Source organism: Opisthocomus hoazin, chromosome 5 (assembly GCF_030867145.1).
Source record: "Opisthocomus hoazin isolate bOpiHoa1 chromosome 5, bOpiHoa1.hap1, whole genome shotgun sequence".
NCBI lineage: Eukaryota > Metazoa > Chordata > Aves > Opisthocomiformes > Opisthocomidae > Opisthocomus > Opisthocomus hoazin.
In genome coordinates this window covers 46,626,882-46,647,129 of record NC_134418.1, presented here as the reverse complement: position 1 = coordinate 46,647,129, position 20,248 = coordinate 46,626,882, and the positions used below count along the sequence as shown (strand labels likewise).

The 20,248-nt window shown below is 39.9% G+C and overlaps 1 protein-coding gene across 2 annotated transcripts; it reads right to left on the bottom strand.

Moving 5' to 3' along the window:
- Position 1: 1 nt before the first annotated feature.
- On the bottom strand, positions 2–11,281 carry TMEM184C (transmembrane protein 184C). Of its 2 annotated transcripts, XM_075421096.1 has the most exons (10): positions 10,981–11,281; positions 9,401–9,531; positions 9,267–9,303; positions 7,124–7,329; positions 6,293–6,367; positions 5,295–5,388; positions 3,753–3,865; positions 2,948–3,047; positions 2,275–2,446; positions 2–1,823 (listed from the first exon to the last, which is right to left on the bottom strand). In XM_075421096.1, the coding sequence occupies exons 1-10, from the start codon at positions 11,095–11,097 to the stop codon at positions 1,531–1,533; spliced, it is 1,338 nt and encodes a 445-aa protein (XP_075277211.1). In that variant the 5' UTR covers positions 11,098–11,281; the 3' UTR covers positions 2–1,530. The 2 variants fall into 2 exon arrangements, with proteins under 2 accessions (XP_075277211.1, XP_075277212.1); XM_075421097.1 differs by lacking the exons at positions 9,401–9,531; positions 10,981–11,281 and adding an exon at positions 8,850–8,969 and having other exon boundaries at positions 9,267–9,287.
- Positions 11,282–20,248: the final 8,967 nt, after the last annotated feature.

The window sequence follows — 20,248 nt, the reverse complement described above, 5'->3', positions numbered from 1 at the left end:
GAACAGTTTAAATAAAATCTTTAATCGCTTATTTACAAAGGCAATGACTTGACAAATTGAAAATTATGATTTGCACTTTCCCACTACTTCAGATACAGCAAGTAAATAGTCAACTATAAAATGATGCAGCCTAGTGAGTAAGGCGCAGTATTTACATCACACTAGTACTGCAAAAAAAGCACTTAAGATGAATTTACTGTGACAGCCAAAAGTTAAACATTTATCCTGTAAATGCTAACAATGCTGACAAAGAAACTTCTGATGTCACTTAAAAGGTCAGGTGCTCTTTTTTTTGTCAGATTGCAAACATGCAATACTAGTAAAAATCTGTAATGGGATAAAAACAATACCCCTCTGATTTTACCAGTTTTTGCAAAGTAACATTTTGATACAAGTGTACATCTTGGTCTGAAATCTAATGCTAGTAACTCCAGTATTAGACTAGCTACTTAGTTTTACCTTAGCAAAGGTCTTTTCTGGGGTGGGGAGGGGGGTGGGGGGGAAATCAACTATTATATTTGAATCTAGGCTATACTAGAAGCATAATACAACAATCACACACACAAATTTGTGAATACAAATTACTACAGACACATTTTCAAGACATCCAGCTTTAACAGCTTAAAAAACCCTTAAGTATTGAAGAATTTATTGCAGCCCAAAATAAAGAAATCAGTTTTGTTTTCTATTTCCTTTTTGACATCCTTTATTCCCTGCTCCTCCCTCCCCCCATAACTTAAGGTAGAAACCATTACTCTTATTTCAGAAGGATAGGAAAAAGAGTAGTGAAGTGTAAGGTATTAATCCAAAACCTATCAATCATCCTGGCTGTCTCTTCTGAATGGAAAAGTCTTACAAATCATGAGCTACAAGGATAACTCATACACCAACCATATCTTCTGGGCATGGAATTTATAGTCAGGCTTGTAGGGAATGCTTTATTTATATGGAATCTTTACTAATGCTCTGTAATAATTATCTTCATGATGGGGTTTTATGTGACTATGCAGGAAAGGGAAGAAGATGGCATCTGTACAGAAGTTACCATTCCATCCACACTCCATTCAGCACTGGGGTATGGAAGTTACCATTAAGAGGACAACCAAAGCTAATGCAAACACTTTTTGCTACTGCCCTCTTTAAATTACATTCTTGAAATTAAGTTTTCCCATTACCAGTAGTGCTTACACTTCATCTTTAGAAAAGCATTTTCTCAAATATTTCTTTTCTATTAATAAAAGTCAGTGTAATTTCGACATGATGTATAAGTGTTCAGCAGTTGAAGGAGTTGATTCTTAAATTTATGCAGAAACTTTTATAGTGTGCGTGTTTTATATTCATGGGGTACTGACAGATACTCACATCCATTAGAGCTTCAGAATTCAGATTTCTGTTACAGCCACATCCTCTTCCTGTCTGCGCAGCAGCTCTTTCAAGCTTTTTAACTTTCATCACTAATAGTACATGTTAACAGAACATGTGTGGCAAGCATGTAACAGACTCCTTGACACATTCAAAGACAAGGCAAGTCTAACTTTTATCCAAGGCTTTCTCTGATAAATTGTGCTCTAGTTCGGGTGACTCCTCAGCACCTCGAGCAGCAGAACTGTTATAAATACCATCAACTGCAGGGGCTGTTGGTGGTGGTGTGAGAGGTGTCACGGTGCGTCCAAACCCCTGATAATGACCCATGGGTGAAGATGGCATTGAAGAAGCATCAGAAATTGGGTCTTGAGTAGATGAAGACAGTAAACTTGTATGCTCATTTTGTTCATGATCCTCATCAAAAAACATTTTCCTTGGCTGGCCCAAAACTGTCCTTCCTAGAATTATGCCAAATGAAAATACATTTTAATACTTCCAGCAATATACCATGGTCTTCGAACACAAACTCTAAAACAGGCATGTTAAATTAGAAAATGAGTCTTTGTTATAACAGTTTTACATTGGTATTGTTAGATTTAATAAATAAAATTATGTATTTCCATTTAAAAAAAACAAAACCAAAAAGGACATCCCTCTCTTCTACCCAACACACCTGAAACTGACCCTGAGAACCATCTAGTTAGGAAAAAAATTAAAAACTAGACTCTAAATCACTCAGGAGTACTGGAAAGAGCGAAGTGCTAGATAAGCCATGAAATCCTCTAGGGATGCAGCTGCCACTAATTTGGTCTGGAATGTTCTCAGGGTACTATAGAGATGGATAAAAGTGTCAGATGAAGCTGGAAATACATATGCTGTTAACAGATCATACAAATCTGCCTTACTTACCAACATTTCGAACCTGTTCTGATATATCTGCCCTTATATCAGAAATATCCCACATTGCAAGAAAAGAGTCGAAGCACGACCCTTCTTCAGCTTCTTGAACATAAGGTTTATAGGAAAAACTGTAGTGATGTGCAATAGCAGCCAGGAACATCTCAACACAAATGATAAAATCCTGCAATGAGAGAGATACTGACTTAGTCATTTGTAACTGGAGAAGAATAGTTCCTGGGTTCCTTCTACAACTGGAAGACTGCAATTGCCTTGGGATACTGGCATCAGCTACTTCTCCACCAGAGGCAGGATATTCTTGGCAGGCTTCAGCGAGCCACATGTACTACATACGTACTGGAATCAGTTCTTGCCTGACGGACTGACTTGCTGGAAGTGGATATTCAACAAGCAGCAACTCTACAACTAATTCTTGCAAAAAAGAAATGCAACAGTATCCAACAGAAGTATTTAACTGGGGCACATTCCTTCTGCTCAACACATGGATATAAAAGTGTTGACCGTAAAACTCATTTGGGATGACTTGCTGAAACTTAGCCCAACTTATAATAAATTCAGTACTAATCTAGCTTGTGTGAATTAAAATGAGTAAGACAGTATTTGCTTGAGATCAGCTATGTCATCTTACATACAGCCATTCCTCCTAAGAAATAACTGCTCCTACCTGTAGGCCTGTAGCCACAGCTTCCACGCTTTGCCATTCCCAGGTGTGTTTCTCAGAAATAACGCCAACTTTCACCAACAATGCAATAAGCACAGCTTGCCTATAAAGATTATTCATAATAATAACAATAAAGTGCCAAAAAACCTACAAGCAAATCTGTTAAATGAGACCTCTTCGTATGTACACATACATAGGAAGAATCTTACAAAAAACTTACTATTTATATATTTAGATTTTAAGAGGAGGAAAACAAAACAAAACAGACTTAAAAAGAGAGGTCATTCATCCATGATCCTAAAGACCACCACAGAACACAACCAAAGAAGAGTGTGTTGTTCCAGTTAGTTATTAGAACAAGTTACTTCTCTTCAAGGGTATTACTGTAGCCCACAGAGGAATGTTTAGAGAGTCAAAGGCACTCACTCGTTAGCAGCTGTGTGCAATGCTTAAAATAGTAATTTACAGTTAACTTACAGAAACTTATTCTGAAAAAAATTAAAGTAATTTTTTTCACTTTAAAAAGTAAAAAAAAATAATCATTTTTTGTTTTGAAATAACTGCAAGGGAAAATTCTAAAGTAAATCATGTTCTTGAGAATTTCCTTACTAAATAGCAAGTCTAAAAAATAACTTCCGTGAACAAGACTGCTCTGTCCAACATATTAGTACCCTTTTCCCGCACAGCACTTCACTAAGATTATGGGTAGATTTTTTGAGGTCTCTAACCTCAGTAACAAATCCAGCCTTCTTAGATCTTTTATGATCCACCCTGAGAGCAAGAAGTCATGAGTAAATAATTGACTTACCAGAAAGAAACAAAAACTACCATCTTCACACAAAGGAACTTCCCAACAGGTTGGATAGGGTTCAGTTCTTCACGTAATACTTTATAAAACAGCACCAGACAATACATAGCAAACTAACAAGGAAAAAAAAAAAAATGAAGAAAACCTTTCAAATCTTTGTTATTTTGTGAGGGACTTGTTTTACAGCATCTCTTCAGTTAAAAAATGTATCACAGTATGATACAAACTTAAAAAGCTACTTATTTTAGAAAAGAGGCTCTGGATTTAGGGAGTCTTTGCCTTACTGTTTTACAGCAGACTTTTTTTTTCCGCCTGAGACTGTATTTCTGAAAAGCGTGGTACTGGCAGACTGAGGTCATCTGTCTACATGCTAAAGCAAAGCACAGGAAGGTGCCATAAAATCTTTCCAACACCAAGCACATCTCTAGGGAAAATGGCATAAAAAGCACCTGTTCTCTCAGGCTGCTGGTAAGAACACCTCAAATGTTGCCTCTTTATGAGAGACGAAGCAACAAATGCAATCTTCACTGCAAATCTGAACAAGTTTCCTATTAATGACAACTGCAAGCAACTGAACTAATGCATAGCCAAACCTAAGGAATTGATCTCCCCTTTTCACGCATATTCTCCTAGCCTCTTACTACTAAGTTTCTTCAGGCAATCATGTCAACCAGGACATGCAGAAGTATGTGCTGCTGCTGGGATTATTGTTACAGCAGAAAGCAGTTATTGCTCCTCCCATAACAGTCACCCAAACACAGTGGTGGCAGTAGGAGGAGGACATCCTTTTTGGATGGGATGGCAACAGCAGCAGGAGTCAGAACAGCATGACAAGAGATGAAAGAATCTTGGAGGCTAGCAGGCCAAGCAGCAAGGAGCCAGGACTCTCTCCTCTTGCAATAGCTCATGTGTAATGTGCCCTGGGTGAAGCAGAAAATTATTCTCCTGAATTTGCAGCAAGGAACTAACTGCAATCCCCGACCTCCAAAATGAAATTTTCAAGTCCACGGGCTGACATCTTCCCCTTAACCTGACATCATCTGACAGCTGAACCAACAAGACAAGGTGTTAGACAGGCCAGAATCTCAGTGCTGCATGCACCATTTCCATTTTTTCCTGTCAACATTGTTACCATCAGCTTTGTAACACAGTATTTTGAACATAGCCACTGCTGATTCTTTGTATGTGTGCTGGGAGGAAGCTACCAGGGTGAGCGAAGGCATCTCTTCTGCAGAGGCGTGAGTCTGCTGCTCTAACATGCCTGGTCCATACCACTTCACCCATCCAACAATCTGGGGTAGCGAGGTGCGACACTGTTGCTTTATGGAGCTTCATAGTAAAAATAGTAAGTTTTAGATTATCTGTTTTCCTAATATTTTGCATATATAGTATTTAACAGATAGTAACTTTGACTTACGGTGGGAAATATTCTACCCATAAGAATTACCAGACACAATTACCGTCAACAGTTCATATAAAACGATTCACATAGTATTAACAGGATGACTTCAAAGCGCAGAAAGATGTACTCTCAATACTCACTAGCTGTGACATGTTGTTAAGTATAACCAAGTAAGTCCAAGCATTGTTGAAGCTGAAGTTTCCTTCATCGTACACTCCCACTAGTTCACAAATTCTGAAAGAATTTTTAGAGTTAATCACTATGTAATAAAAGATTGCTTTCTTGAAGTGCTAAATCTTCATGACATTGATCAATGGTTAGAATCCAAAATCTCTTTTGGTACTCAAATATGGGCATTTGGGGGGGTGTGCACAAGAATCAGTTTCCAACAGCACATGGCATATAAAGTTCATATTGTATTTTCCGTAGCAAAAACAGTGTTTGAATGCAGGGTTAACACATCCCATTGTTAAATGAATTTAACAATTAAACACCCTTTTTTTTTTTTCAGCTGTTTTGCTTTTAACTGTTAGAACACATACAGCTAGTGCAAATATTTATATGGGTATTCTTTGTGAGTAGCAACTTTTTCCCACAGTCCCACAGAATTAACAGTAATGACCATCAATACAAAGTTCACGAACTTAAGCTTACAGCATCAACATGCATAACTGCCTGCTATTACTTTACAACAACAAGTTATATGATATGTATGAAGGCACCCAGTCAAGCTTGTCACATGCAAAGTTTAATAAAATTTAAAAAGTTACATGAAACCTGACTTTAAAAATACCCAATTGTTGAAGCCAATGAGAAAGAGAGAAGGAGAAAAAAAAAGACTAAGAATTACGAGATCATAAAAAAGTCTTTCCCACATAAACAGTACTTCACGTTTTCTCCCACTGCTTTCAGCAGCAAGCATTAAGTATTTATTATTTCAATTCTGCAAATAGTTATTTGCTAGTGAGAAGTCATAAAGAAATCATAGGTTGATTCAAATTGCTGGGACCCATTTAGCGTGTAACACAACGAGTCTGCTTTCAAACTGCCTTGATTCAATACAAAGGGCATGAAAATTCTTTCCAGTGTAACTCAAAATTACATCCTGAAGATCAACATTATTTATGAGCGTACTTACAAAGCAATAATGGTAGTAAATGGTCTGACAACAGTGTACTGCAAAACACCCAGTTTACATCTAAATAATAATACTCTGCAAGAGAAACACAAAATTAATTGTACAAGTATTTAAAGACAATTCACTTACGGAAGTTTTCTGTGCTCAGTAGTTTCACTAAACTAAATTTTTATTTCATGGTAATCTCAACTTCTGCTTCCAGGACTTCAGATGCTACAGTATATAGTGTGTATATACGCAATATACAAAAGACCTAGACTTTTATAGATACATAATGGGAAATACTCAATGATTCACTTCTTTTAGCCATAGAAAGCTTCTCGCTGGGCTAAGCAAAGAGAATGCAATTTTCACTGTGTTTGAAGATGTTTACTAACATTCGTTTGTCCTTAACATTTTAAACAGCTTTATCAAAATCTCTTAAGAAAGATGCTTATCAGATTAAGCATGCAGAAACAAACAGTGGAAGTAAAAGCAACAGGCTATCTGGTCCACAAAGAATTCTACCTGAAGTTTTTGGCAAATAGTATATGATAGCAAAGGAAGCAAATTCAAGGAGAACTTTTTCCAACGTTTTTCAGAATTAAGGACATTTCCTTCAGCACCACCTGAGTCAATGCATGGTAGTAACTAAGTGCGATTTATAGGATGTTTCATAGCTAGATGAAAACATATTGACAGATGCTTTCAGTAGAAGTTCATAGCTGATAAAATGTGTGCAAACCATAAACTGACTCTGCCAAGCAACAACAGTTATACTACTAAATACGAAAACAAAATGTTTCTATCTGATTACACAGCTTAAAATTTTAAATGTCATCATATACTCACTCTCCCATAGCCCACGATGGACAACAACATAGAGGCGGCAGATGTCTCTGCTGATCTTTCGCTTCTATTATTAATACGAGGTTTGGATACCGGTTGGTTAGATAATTTGAAAGAAAAACCATAAAATTATAGATGACATAAGCTTCATAGCATTCTCGACATGTATCCACATATATTGCAATGTTGGGGTATTTCAAAGCTATCCACTGTAAGAAGAGAGGTACACAAAAGGTTACATGCAAGAAAGACAAAAGTGATTTCAATGACAACACTGGCTGGCTAGTTCAGCAAGCAATGCTTCATTAGACAGCAGGCACTAATTAAACAGGGCTTGAAGCATTTGGCTAATAAGAGTGTGATGCTACAGCTAAAAAAAATAACGTTCTGTAAAAATACAAGTAGAGCTTCAGATTCCATCTCTGCGGCTTGAAGCGGAAGCATGCTTAAAGCACTGTGCAAGAGATGCTCTGTATCTTTGACCACACAATTCAGTCTTTCATTTAAAAGTAATTAAGGAGATGGCTCCCTACACATAACCTGCTCCTGTTAGGAGGAGACAAGATACAACTGTTTCCTGAAATTCCCATATTCGTTGTCAATACAGATTTAAGAACTAAGTTTTCAATCCATCAGTATAAAGCTGATTTATTTTGTTATCTAATGTGTAAATGTTTGTTCTGGCACATTTGCAAAATATAGAAGCAATCCGCAGATTAACCTTAAAGTGGTAGTCATCCCTCTAAACCAGAATTTCAGACAGAAAAGTGATTTTATTTTTTTGCAAAACTGTGGTTATGGATCAACTGTCAGAGCTTTCAATTTTTGAGTATCACACTGCTGTTGCACTGGTCAGTGCAACCTGTCCCACTGGTTTTTTTTTTTGTTTGTGGGTTGTCGGGGTTTTTTGAGGGGTGGCGAAGGCCAGGAGCATGTTAGAGGCAGGTCTTTTGAGTATACTTTGCTTCCCTTGGTTGTAGAATGTTGTGCCTTCTAATAAGAGGGTCAGAGAGCTACAGGAAGATGCTTCATATCCTTATCACAGTTAAGATATACTAGAGATGACAGATGCTGCAACACTTTTGTGGAAGATGTAATACTGCATCTAGTAAACTGAGTATACAGTATTTGAAACTGAGAAGAGAACTTCATGTTCAGCTCAGATTAAGCACTCTAGGAGGATACCATATATGCAGCAAAGGCCATAAGATCCAGGAGTCTGGGAAAGATTTCAGTATGTCAGAAATGTCCCCGAGTGCCTGGCTAGAACTCATTTAATTAGCAGGTAATTTTCTTCCAAAGGAAAACTCTGTACTTGAAATTGAAATGTCAGCCTGAGGTAGCTGATATTCCCCATAGGAAACAGAAAATGTTGTTTTCTTCCCCATGCTCCTTCACTCTCAGATACTCAATCCCAGTCTTTCAAAACAAAACAAAACAAAAACATAAGGGTGACACTTCATAAACACTCAAGAGATGGGAGCAAAATCAAAAGAAAAGTTCCTGGAAAGCTGTCTTTTATGGGGGAAATAGAAGTATTTGCAATGTCAAGAGGTGACGACGACATGTAAACACACATCTTGTACAGTCCACAGATTTAGTATGCTGCTTAGCTCTGGCTAAAATAATCCCCACAGGTGATGTATTTACATGAACTGTATCTGGTACACCGACCAATAGAATCTATCACATAAAAGTATTCAGAAGTGGATTTGTTGTGGGATCTTACCCTTTGCCCCCTGAAGCAAACAGGAAGAATTTTAGCACTGAGCATAACTCGGGAAAGAAAGGCAAGGCACTGAATCTTGAGACAGTACTTAGATCAGTCTGTTTTCCAGTTCAGCTGTTACTGAAGATGGAAGGACCAAAAGCAGGCTCTTGTCATACCTCTTTCCACATCTGTCATAAAGGATACTCAAGGACAGGGTTAAGAAGGGTTAGCAAAAGCGATCCCACAAGCTCCACAAGAAGAATGTAATATCGCTACAACTATGCTTCTGACATACTCCATAAACAGCAATGCCCAGAAGTTTCTAGGACTACGACTCTCCATGCAGCATAGTTTCTGCTAACTCTGACACTGTTTTCCCTCACTCCCACAGCAAACCAAATTTTATTGAGCTGTTAACAGTAAGAGAACACTTACACTGTCTAAACTGTAAATCGGCACCATCCATAGAATCCTGTTACAATAACAAAAGAACATTTAATATTACTAGAAGTATTTTTAGTCTGAATTAAATTCAACATCTGTAACACAGGTAAAACATGAATCGTTACCTTATTATTGGTTTCTGTAATTCAGGTTGAGTATAATGAACTAAGTGTTGTAGTATTCCCCAGAGAGATATCGGTATAGTCATTAGTAGAAATATCCCAGCGATAAACCATGCCTTGGTATGAATTCCAACCTTACAAATAAGAAGAATGCAAGATCAAAGTTTCAGTATTAATACTTTAAAGTTTTACTAGTATAGCAGGAATAATCATTTATCTTTCTTTTTTTTTCACTCTGAATAAAGTTTTAAGATGGACCTTAAGTATATACCCAATATTAAGTTTAGTTTTTCTACCTCTTCTTTTCAAATACACAAAATCCCAAAGTCTCCCTTGCAACCTGTTGATGTGGCTTTAAAACTCCAAAACTTAAAAACTCCAAAGATCAGAAATCTTGCAGAACCAAACAAAAACATCATCAATAAACAAAAAATGTTCCACAGAAACATTGTACCGCTATTTCATTTACTGACAGCCACGATGGATTCCTTGCTTTAGCTCTGGAACTCATCTCAGTTCAGTGCTTCATTATAAAGTTTCTGAAAGCTTGTGAATATAACGTACTTTCAGCTTTAAAATCAAGTTCCAACTAGCAATCAATTTCAACTAATTTCATTTAACAATCTGGAATAGATATGTGTGTATAAATATAAATATACAAAATGTCTGCGAAATCACAGGGCTACAATTTTAAACCAAAGCTCTCTGAAAAAGAACTATATTAATAATCCTAAGTACCCAAACCTAAGAAACCTAGCAGACTCATCTTAAACAGGCTTTTTTTGTTGCGAATTTCATCTCTGATCCCCTACTGTACATCAACATCGCACGTCCTCTGGTGCTTTCCAGTTGAAAGATCACTTTTGAGTAGATTCTCTACCAGTATCAGATTTAATGATTTTGAACTCTCAGATGCCGCTTTGATATAAACATCCATTATGCTGAACATACGAAGGCATCAGAACAGGGTTTCAAAACTGGAAAACTGAAACACTCAAGACAGATTTTACCGTCATTAAGTGCTTCAAATTATACCACGAAAACGCCTACCTCCAGTGGAACAAGCCTGTCTTAAACGGGGCAATATATCTTTTAAGGTGAGAATTTCAGTCTTTGTCAGAACAGTAAGGCTACCGAGGAACTCACGCGCGGTTACGACACGCTGCGGTGCCACCCGCGTGAAAGCGAAGCCTCTCCACCAGCGCTCTCAGCTCTCCCTGACCAGACAGGACTGCCCGAAGCGCTCGGTTGCGAATGCCGGTATCGCTCTCCAGCGTCTAAACACAAGCCCCGGGCAGGGCGGCGGCAGAGCTCCAGCCCGGCTCCCGGGGAAGCCGACTCCCGTTTCTCCAGCATCGCATCAACCGCTTCAACACCAACCACGGCTGAACCGCAAGGAGACAGAAACCCCCCTCGACGTTCCCCCTTGCTCCGTCCGCGCTCCAGCGCCGCGATCAACGCGGGCCACGGCACCGCGGACGCCTCCCGCTTCTCCCCCCCCCCGTCCCCCGCCGGGGCTCCGCCCGGGGCCGCGGCGCGCCGCCGGCTACCTCAGCGGAGCGAGGCCGCGCCCCGCCGCTCACCTCCAGCTTCTGCAGCTCCCAGACACAGAGGGGCACCACCACCAGCAGCCCCACGATGTACAGCAGCACCACCAGCGGCCGGATCCACCGCCGCCAGTTCCCGCAGGTGCACGGCATGGCCGCGGCGGCACCGGCGCTCCTCACCCACCCACCTGGGGCCCGCCGCGCCTCAGCGGGCCGGCGCCGGGCCCGGCAGCGCCCGCGGCGCGCCCATCACCGGCGGGGCTGCCCGCGCACCCCACCGACCTCCCTCCTCGGCCCGGCTGGGCCCGGCACGGCACGGCCCGGCCCTGGCACGGCCTGACGCGGCCTCGCGGCACTTCCGCCTGGCAGCGCTTCCGGCTGCCCCGCCCCAACCCGAGCGACAGCGCCGATTGGCTTCTCGCTCTGCCTATCGCAGTTGCCCTGCCCACCGCGGCAGGGGTGGTCGCGCTCGGTCGCTTCTTACCCGTGTCTCGCCTCGCCTCGCCAGCGGCGGAGGAGTAGGGGGGGAGGGTTCCCGTCCTTCCACTTTCCCCTCACAAGTAATGAAGCAACGAGCCCCTCGGGGGGGAGCGGACGGCCTTTCCTGAGGCACCGCAGCGCGGTTGGCGCCTGCGCGGGGAGCGGGTGCGTGTCCCAGCGGAGGAGCGCCCGGCGGCGCCGGGGCTGGTGGGGTTTATGTCGGGAGGCGCGCGGGCAGGCAGGTAGCGCGATTAACGGGGGCAGCTGCGGTAGCCTCTGGGCTGGACGAAGCCCCTGCGGCCAGGGGCGTGTCTGAAGGGCCGCCTGCTGCGGAGGGGTGCTGAGCAGGGCGGGAAGCGGTGCCGGGCTGTGGCGTGGGGGCTCCGGCCGGCACGCCAACGACGCAAAGTGCATATTAAATGCCAGGTGTTTGCTGGGCGCTTCATCTTTTTGCTTCAGAGGTGCCTTATAAAAGCTGCTGAAATGCCAGTTACCCCCGTCGTCGTCACTGGCAAAACGCAGGGCCTCTGGTGCTGGGGTAGATTAGGGCCGTTGGAGACAGGCTGCCTGTGGTGAATAACTTCACGGACCCCAATCTTGTGCTCGATCAGAATCCTTTTATTGCTCAGGTGAATAGCTTATATACTAATACAATAGTTACTAGAGCCAATCAGCTTTGGATTCGTGGCTTTGCGAATGCCAGTTGACGGTTGCTGTTTTCCAGGATCTTTTGCAGCTGGATGTGTGAAAACAGCTTATCTCCTGAGAACAGAGAAGGGAGGCGCAGGACGCGCTGATCCTTCAGGGTCATGAGACAGCGCTGTTCTGTCTCAAGTTATATGGTTTCCCACCTCTGCCAAGTACCCGAGGAGCTGCAGCTGTAGGCTCTTGGAAGGAGCCAAGTGCAGGCTGTAGTTCAAGGCAGGACTGAGAAGCGTACACTGGAAGAAACCCTGTGGAGTAAAAGGTGCTAAGGAACAGTGACTGTGGTCTCTCTCATTTTTTCTCTCTTTAGCTAAATTCCTGACTTTTTTGTTTTCCTTCTTTTTTTCCTCTGCATTGCAATTGTTTGCCCAGGCTTTCCACTATGAAATTACCGGTGGCACAGAACTTTATTCAGATAATGAAGCTACATGTTTTTTTGAATAGTTGCTGTCTCTGTATAGCGGAAGTGACTGAAAACATATTTTCACTGGATGTATGCATGGTGAAAGGAAACCTCCTACTCAGTAAATTGCAAAGCCCCAAAACTTGTCGGACTGCTTATCCCAAGGTTGACATAATCAACGATGTGAGGTCAGATTCCTGTCTGTGTGATCTTTTTTTGCCCTTCACATGCTGCATTGGTGGGGCATCTAATAGTTCACAGGGCTACATGCATGGATAAGGTAGCAGCTCATCTCGGAAGCGTTCAGTTGTTTGGCTACTATGAACTGCCAAAGCAACTCTTCCCTGTCACCTCCAAGGAAACATCAATGAGGCTGACCTCAGCACGCAAACCAACAGCGGAACTATGCTGGCTTAGCCAGAAACTGAGATTGTGATAATGTGCTCTTAAATTTTCCTTGTGCATCCAGTGTCTTAGGAGGCAAAGCAACCTAAGGTATTATTGATAGTCTCAGAAACTGGTAGGTTCCTGTACAAGGGAGGGCTAGTTATGAGGTCCTTTTTTTCACCTGGGTATCATCTGTTTTATTTAGTACTTTTCTTTCCCACCATTATCTGGAACTTAGAAGAGTGATCTGAATTATTTGTCTCAGCTGCAGCCCTGACCACCTTAAGTAAGAAGTCTGATACCGCAATTGCCATTCCTACAATTTTTTACCAGTCAGTGAATTAACTATAAATTTAATTTTAAAGTTTAAGGATAAGAAACATTTTAAGGGAGCTGAAAGATCATCCCTGTGTTACCTGAATTTTTATTACATCTGTAAGTGATTTATTTGCTCAAGGTTATGGCAGACTCGTGAACAGAATCTCATTCACTGATACTGTCACTAAAGAACAGTTCTTCCTATACTGTTTTAAGATTAAATACTACATTATTGTATTGTACTATCAAGTCAGTATTAAGGTGCCTATTCTGTTCACCTTTGGTTTTTGTACTTAACCCATCTTTGGCAAGATGGTACAAGAAGTAGGTCAATTACAAGCTACCAAGCTCAGTCATATTGAATAATAAAAAGAAGTATGTAAATATAAATACTTTTCTCAAACACTTAACAGACACGAACCAAAATGTTTCCAGCATTGAGTTCATTGAAGGCCACACACTGGTTTGTGGTGGGTTTTTTGAGGTTTTTTTGTGGTTTTTTTTATACTTTCTTAAGAATGTCAAGCTGAGAGCTGGCTTCTTAGTGCTGTTCTTGATACAAGTTCTTGCATCATTTGTAGGACTCTTAGGGTTTCTTGAGCACTTACTGGCCTAAAAAAATCCTTGGGGAGAACTTGAGCACTTCATGGACTTAAAATCATTGGTTTGAGCTTATCCAGTCTTTTTCTGTCTACTGGTGTTTTTTGTGCTTGCCTCAGGTTCCAAAGTAGGCATCTTTGCCAGAACAAGTCTGGTCTCTAAATTTAGAGTTAGATTTCTCAGAAAGCAAAGCTTAACACAGTTGTGACATATGGTTGCTGGCCTGACCTCCCCCTCTAATGAACTTGAATCTTTTTGCCAGTTTCAGCCAAATCTGAGTCAAGGGTCAAAGTCCCAAACTCCAAAATACTCTCCTTTAAGTTTTTGTGAAGGCTGGTAATGGGGAAACAGACAATCTAATGCTTATCTCTACCCTCCTGAAGGAAAGGAACCTCACTTTACTCATACTGCTTATCACAAGCATGCTCACTGGCCACTCACTGTAGGCTGGTTTTAATTCATATTTCATTAAAATAACATTGGACTAGAAACCCTAATAAATCTTTTCAACCCTGCTGTCTTTGATTTCCTGTGATGCCCTAGGGGACTGACATACTAGTCTGAATCTATGCGACAAAAGTAATAAGGTTATTAAATTGGATACTCTTCTCCAGAGGTAGTTGTTACGTAAAGCCATGTTGTAAATACGTAAGTAAATACAAATCCCCAATAAAGGTTAAAGGAATGCGTTTCTGCGAGTAGATTGTTTTGAATACTTTCAGAAAGTTTTTCTACAAAACAAAAAGTAGATTACTTTTTTTAACATAAATCCAAGGCTTTAGAGTAACTTAACAGTCTAGAAGGAGAGCAGGTTTTCCATGAAATCAAGTCAAAGTATGGGAGCAAGTAATGCTTAAACAACTTTGGTAAATGCTAGCACTATACTGGAATATGTAAATAGAAGTATCTTTCATAGGAGAGGTGAAACAATCATTCTGTTATTCTGTTCTACTTAGCACTGGTGCGGGCTTAACTGGAAAATTGTGCGTGATGTTAAAAAAAAAAAAAAGGAAAGATGGTGTCTGCTAAGAAGCAACCAGCATGATCAGAAGTTAAAAATGCAGACACTTCAGGAAAGACTAAAATAATTGTGTTTAGAGAAGACTTAAAGGAAACATGATAAATGTGTAAATATTTGTGAGAAAGATGAGAATTGTATTCTGTTATTTTTGATGTAGATAGTGCAAGTGTGCTGAAACTGTGGCAAGAGGAATTGTGTATACTTAAGCACTGAAGTAGATTAGTTTCAGTCATCTCCACCATTGAAGGTTCTTACTGGAAATCTTCCACTTTGTGTCCCAGAATTGATTCTAGGTTTTGATCAGAAGAGGAACTGTTCTGATCTGTGAGGTTCTAGTCTTTTGTTAGGAAATCTTTTGTTAGGAAATGCCCTTTTTCACTACTCTTGTCTTTTAAGAGAACTGAGGGCATGTTCTGTGTTTGTTGTACCGGGCTTCCATTGTCAAGAACCAATTCTGCTTCTAAAATAACTTCATAGCCCAAAAAGATTTTATAACAGAAATCAGTATGAGTTAATAACAATATGGCCCTCAAAGTGTAACGTTCTTGTGAGCTGATAGTTATAAATCTTCCTGTTCCCTAGTCATGTTTCTGTAACACAGGAGATAACTGTATGAAATCTCATCCTCACACATAGATTCATGTATCATGAATTTCTAATTTTTCAAAGTATTGTGCAGTGAAAAAGTCATAATTGACACATAAGAGAAGGGATCACTTTCCCAAGTGTTGTATGGGTTGTCAGTGAACTAGCACTGCTGTGTGGGACTATTTCCATCTCCAGAACACATAGAAGCTTCCTTGTTTTCAGCAAGAGGCTACATGTGAAATATTGCTAAAAACCAAACTGGCAGAGTTCATCTTCACCAGCTATTAAGGCTTCTAATGTTACAGAAAAGCGTAACAAAGCTACTCCCCAGAACTTGGAGATAACAGCTGTACTAGCATTATTCTCCACTACTGGAAAGACTGATGTGCATTATTGTTGATGCCAATCATTATGTACATTCTACTCTCATGAATTTCAAATTTATTTAAAGAAGAGTTATGTCAAAACATAATAAACTGGGATTATTCCTTAGTATATGGAAACCTATAAATAATTTACTAAATTAAAATGGCAAAGAAAATAGAATATTTTATAATTGTGGTTTGAAAACTATATGGTATATATTATTCATGAATTATATTTTTATTTATATGCCATTAGTTTCATAGGTTTCCTCATTTTTCCTTCTTACTTTTCATTATGCAAGTGCAGGCCCTTAGTGATAACTGGGCTGTCTGTCTTGCCTGATGAGAATTTCACTGTGGGATGGACATTAACGATAAAGTCAAATTCTCATACAGTGAAAACCACAGATTTCACCTCTCATATTATGGTGGTATTACTGTCAGCTCTTTGAGGTGCACATAAAGCTGTTCAGTGTTCACACTCTGCTCTGGTGCTTACTCACACTGGCAACCTTTCTAGTGCATTTTTATTTCATTTTATTAAAACTTAGTGAGAGTTTAAAACTCAATTGAATTTCTTTTTTTCTTGCCATCATCAATTTTCTTTCAGAGGGCTGTCATCAGTTCTAATAAATTGATCTTTGTCATGGAAATGCTGCCATCACATTCTGATTACTTCCTTGTTTCTTTTGTGGATGATCATTGAAGGGAACGGCTGTTGTTTGGGTCCAGAAGCATCTGTAAGCAGCAGTTTGGGTGGTAACTTAAGATGCAGCTTCTTTGTTTTCACAGTTACTCAGATTTTTGCATGTTAGCTAGCCCGGAACTTGTTAGCTACCTACTATCACTAGGCTGTTTGGCATTTTAAAACATGAGCTCCCCTGTTGCAGTGAATGGAGTTAATGGACATCTGTCTTTACTTAGCAAAGCACTGATAGAGTTCTAATCATTTATTTTATGTATGATACCTCAAAATATATTAAGCAATGTAACAGTAGGGGCTGTGTAGAAGGAAGTAGTGAACATGAAATAATCAAGTGTAAAAATCCGTCATACACAACTCCTCAGAAGCGCAGATCTGTCATTCCTCTGAAAGAATGGAAAGAATGAATGCCAAATGTTTGGAATTTCAGCAAGATTATTATGAAGTTTTTTTGCCACTTGGTTCTCAAAGGAAGAATCTCCCTGTAGAATTCTGTAATACAAAAACCTTTCCAAAATTTTACTAGATATGACTTGCAATAAAGAACAAACAACATTTACATTCAGTTTTAACTGAACAATATACCTCTTTGCTAAAAGTCCACGCTCCAGATAAAGGACAAATTAAAATTCACAGATTTTTGGTATGAGAGAACTGTTTGGTATTATTTGTTAAGGAAGCACTTACAAATGTGAGAGTGACTGAGCACTGGAACAGCTTGCCCAGCGAGGTCATGGAGTCTCCATCTTTGGAGAAGACCTGACTGGACCTGGTCCTGGGCAGCTAGCTATAGGTAGCGCTACTTGAGCAAGGGGGTTGGACAAGATCAACTCCAGAGGTCCCTTCCACCCTCAACCTTCTGATTATGGCATTCATAGGAATAAAATCTATACCAGAATAGTATGATGGCAGAATATGATGGAAAAGATGCTGCTCAACATCTTCTCTACAAGAAAGTTTTCAACTCCGACAAAGATCATATAAATAAATCAGTCCCATACCCCATCACCTGTGAAGAAAGAAAATTGCCATGTGGACCATGACCAGAGGTCTCTTCCAACCACAACTTTTTTCATTAAGCTTAAAAATATACTGATTTATAGAAAATAGCATTACCTATTTGCTATTAATAGCAAATTATCTTTTCTCCTTTACCTGTTATGTGCCTTTCTGTTGAGAAGCTAGCAGATTTTTATTGAGAACTCCCTTTGTTACTGTTGAGGTTTTGTTTACGACAAGGATTCCTGAACGCTGGTATGTAAGTTATTCCAGGAAATGATCTGGCCTGGTAGAGAAGCAAGCAGTACTGTTGCTTAGGTTGTACCTGCTGTTACAGCCACTGTCAATGCTCATTCAGAAAATGTTTGTGAACTGATCAGAAGAACACTCTGTCATCTCTTACCTTGCAGCTACAGCTTTAAAACACAGTATCCGTACCCATCTGGCATTGTTAACAGAGATTTGACTCCTAGAACCTCTCTCTTCTTTCACTCCCCTTAGCGGAGAGTATGTGGGATCTGCCCAAGTTCCTCAGCATGGAAGGATGGACTTGCCTGTAGGTGGGGCACATGAACTATTTCTTGGCAAATTTTCATCTCAGCCAAACTGAGACATTAGCATTGCCAGTAACATGTTGAACGTGAGTCAGGCAGCAGAAGACCATGGAGATAAACTAAAAACTGCAGCACCTTTTAACTGAGTTCTGATTTTTGAGCCTTTGGAAAGCCTGTGTGTTAGTAGCAGAAAGTGTGTTTCTCCCATATAATGTGATTTTAAACATTTTAACCATGAACAAAATACCAAAAATATATCAGGCAGTAAAATTACTCTAGAATAACTGAAACTGAATCAAGAAGGGGAAAGAAATACGTGAACCTAAATATGAGGGAAGAATAACATGGAAGGGTCAGCTCCATGATCGCCACCTTCACAATATCAGCTTGTGCTGCAAAAGTGTGCTTCCTTCTGATTAATACTGCCACATCAAGAAGCAGATGTTCAGCAGGCAAATGATAGAACAGAATAGAATATTTCAGTTGGAACGGAATTACAACATCATCTGGTCAAACTGCCTGACCACTTCAGAGCTGACCAGAAGTTAAAAGCATGTTATTCAGGGCATTGTCCAAATGCCTCTTAAACACTGACAGGCTTGGGGCATCGATCAACTCTCAAGGAAGCTCATTCCCAGTAAAAAAATGCTCCTTAAACCCCCCCGGCACAGCTTTGAACCATTCCCACACGTCCTGTCACTGGATACCAGGGATTATCTTCAGGATTTTCCATATAGGCATCCCATATTTCACAGCCCTTCACATTAGAAGTCATTTAAAAATCTCTGAATGGGACTGTTACAAAATGTTGTTTTTAACACAGTTAAGCAGCGTTTTATTTCCATTTTCTGTTGATTGCTGCCTGCTTCAACAGACAGCTGTCTGATTGTGCTGCATACTTGACTGGCAAAAAAACCACATTAAAATGCTGTAATAGATGCATTTTTGATGACTAAATGTATAGTTTTATTGACCAGTTAAGTACTTAGTAACATATATAGACCTTTACTTGTGTTTCCAACATAAAGCTGCCCAGATGAAACTGAAGTAAAATCGGAGATGTTGGGTTTTCCTATTGGAAAATGAAAACAAAAGGACAAACCGCACTACTGTTCTTTGTATGTTCTGCCTAAAAATAGCTAAAATGATACATATTCAGAAGCATGTTTTTGCTTAACAGGTGCATAGAACCAATTTTAAAATCTTCCATGTTCCTGAATTATCTCAGGTTTATTAACTAATACTTCCTTCCAAAATCCCAACTTCATTCTTAGTTGTTCCATAAAGGGAAAGAAGAAAAGTGCATGCTCTGACAGATACCCAGAAGAGTATTTATGCAGCTATGACTGAGGTATTGTGTAAACCATAGAATAATGTGAATAACCACTAGGATGTGCTGTCGGCCTAAAATTGAAGCCCTGGTGTATAAGAGCCTGAAGTTTCAAAATTCTCAAGTGTGATGTAAACATAAACCTCTAGTATTCTCATTTGGAGATTTCAGAAAAGAAGTGCAAAATACAGGTTTTTGCAAGGAAAGGAATGGGATATTTGCATGATAGGATAGTTTTCCTATCATGCAAATATCCCTAGCACGCATACTTGAACTGAGAGTTAACTAAAGGAGCATCACAGGCATCACTGTATTCAGTTTATTGAATATCTAACATTAGAACGTTTATTGCTGGAAATTATGCACATTGTTGCAAGATGTGGTCTCTGTGGTAAGACCTCATGTGCATATCATATGTGTAATACATGCAACATCTGTACATAATAAATTATGTTCTTTAACAAAATGCTTGTGCTCTTGGTCTTGTGTTGCTTGTTGTAAACGTATCAAACAGTGCTCAACTAAGATTTGTGAAATTAAACTGATATAGTGAATTACTGGTTGTAAAACAATGTATGTTTATCAAGATGTAGAGTTCTGAAAGTTGTTATGATGGAAACATTTGAAGCGTGGTTGTGAAAGTTTGCAGTTTGTCATTTCAGTAATACGTGTTTTGTCAGTTTTAATACTTCAGCTTATAAATTGTTTCATATGTTAGGATTTTTCAGCACTTGCCACTTTATAGTGGCTAACATACTCTTAAGTTGTGTATGTAGAAAGTAGATTGATAAGCCATGCAAAGAGAATGTATGGAAGGATCTGTTCTAACTGTTCAAGCCAAGAATATGATG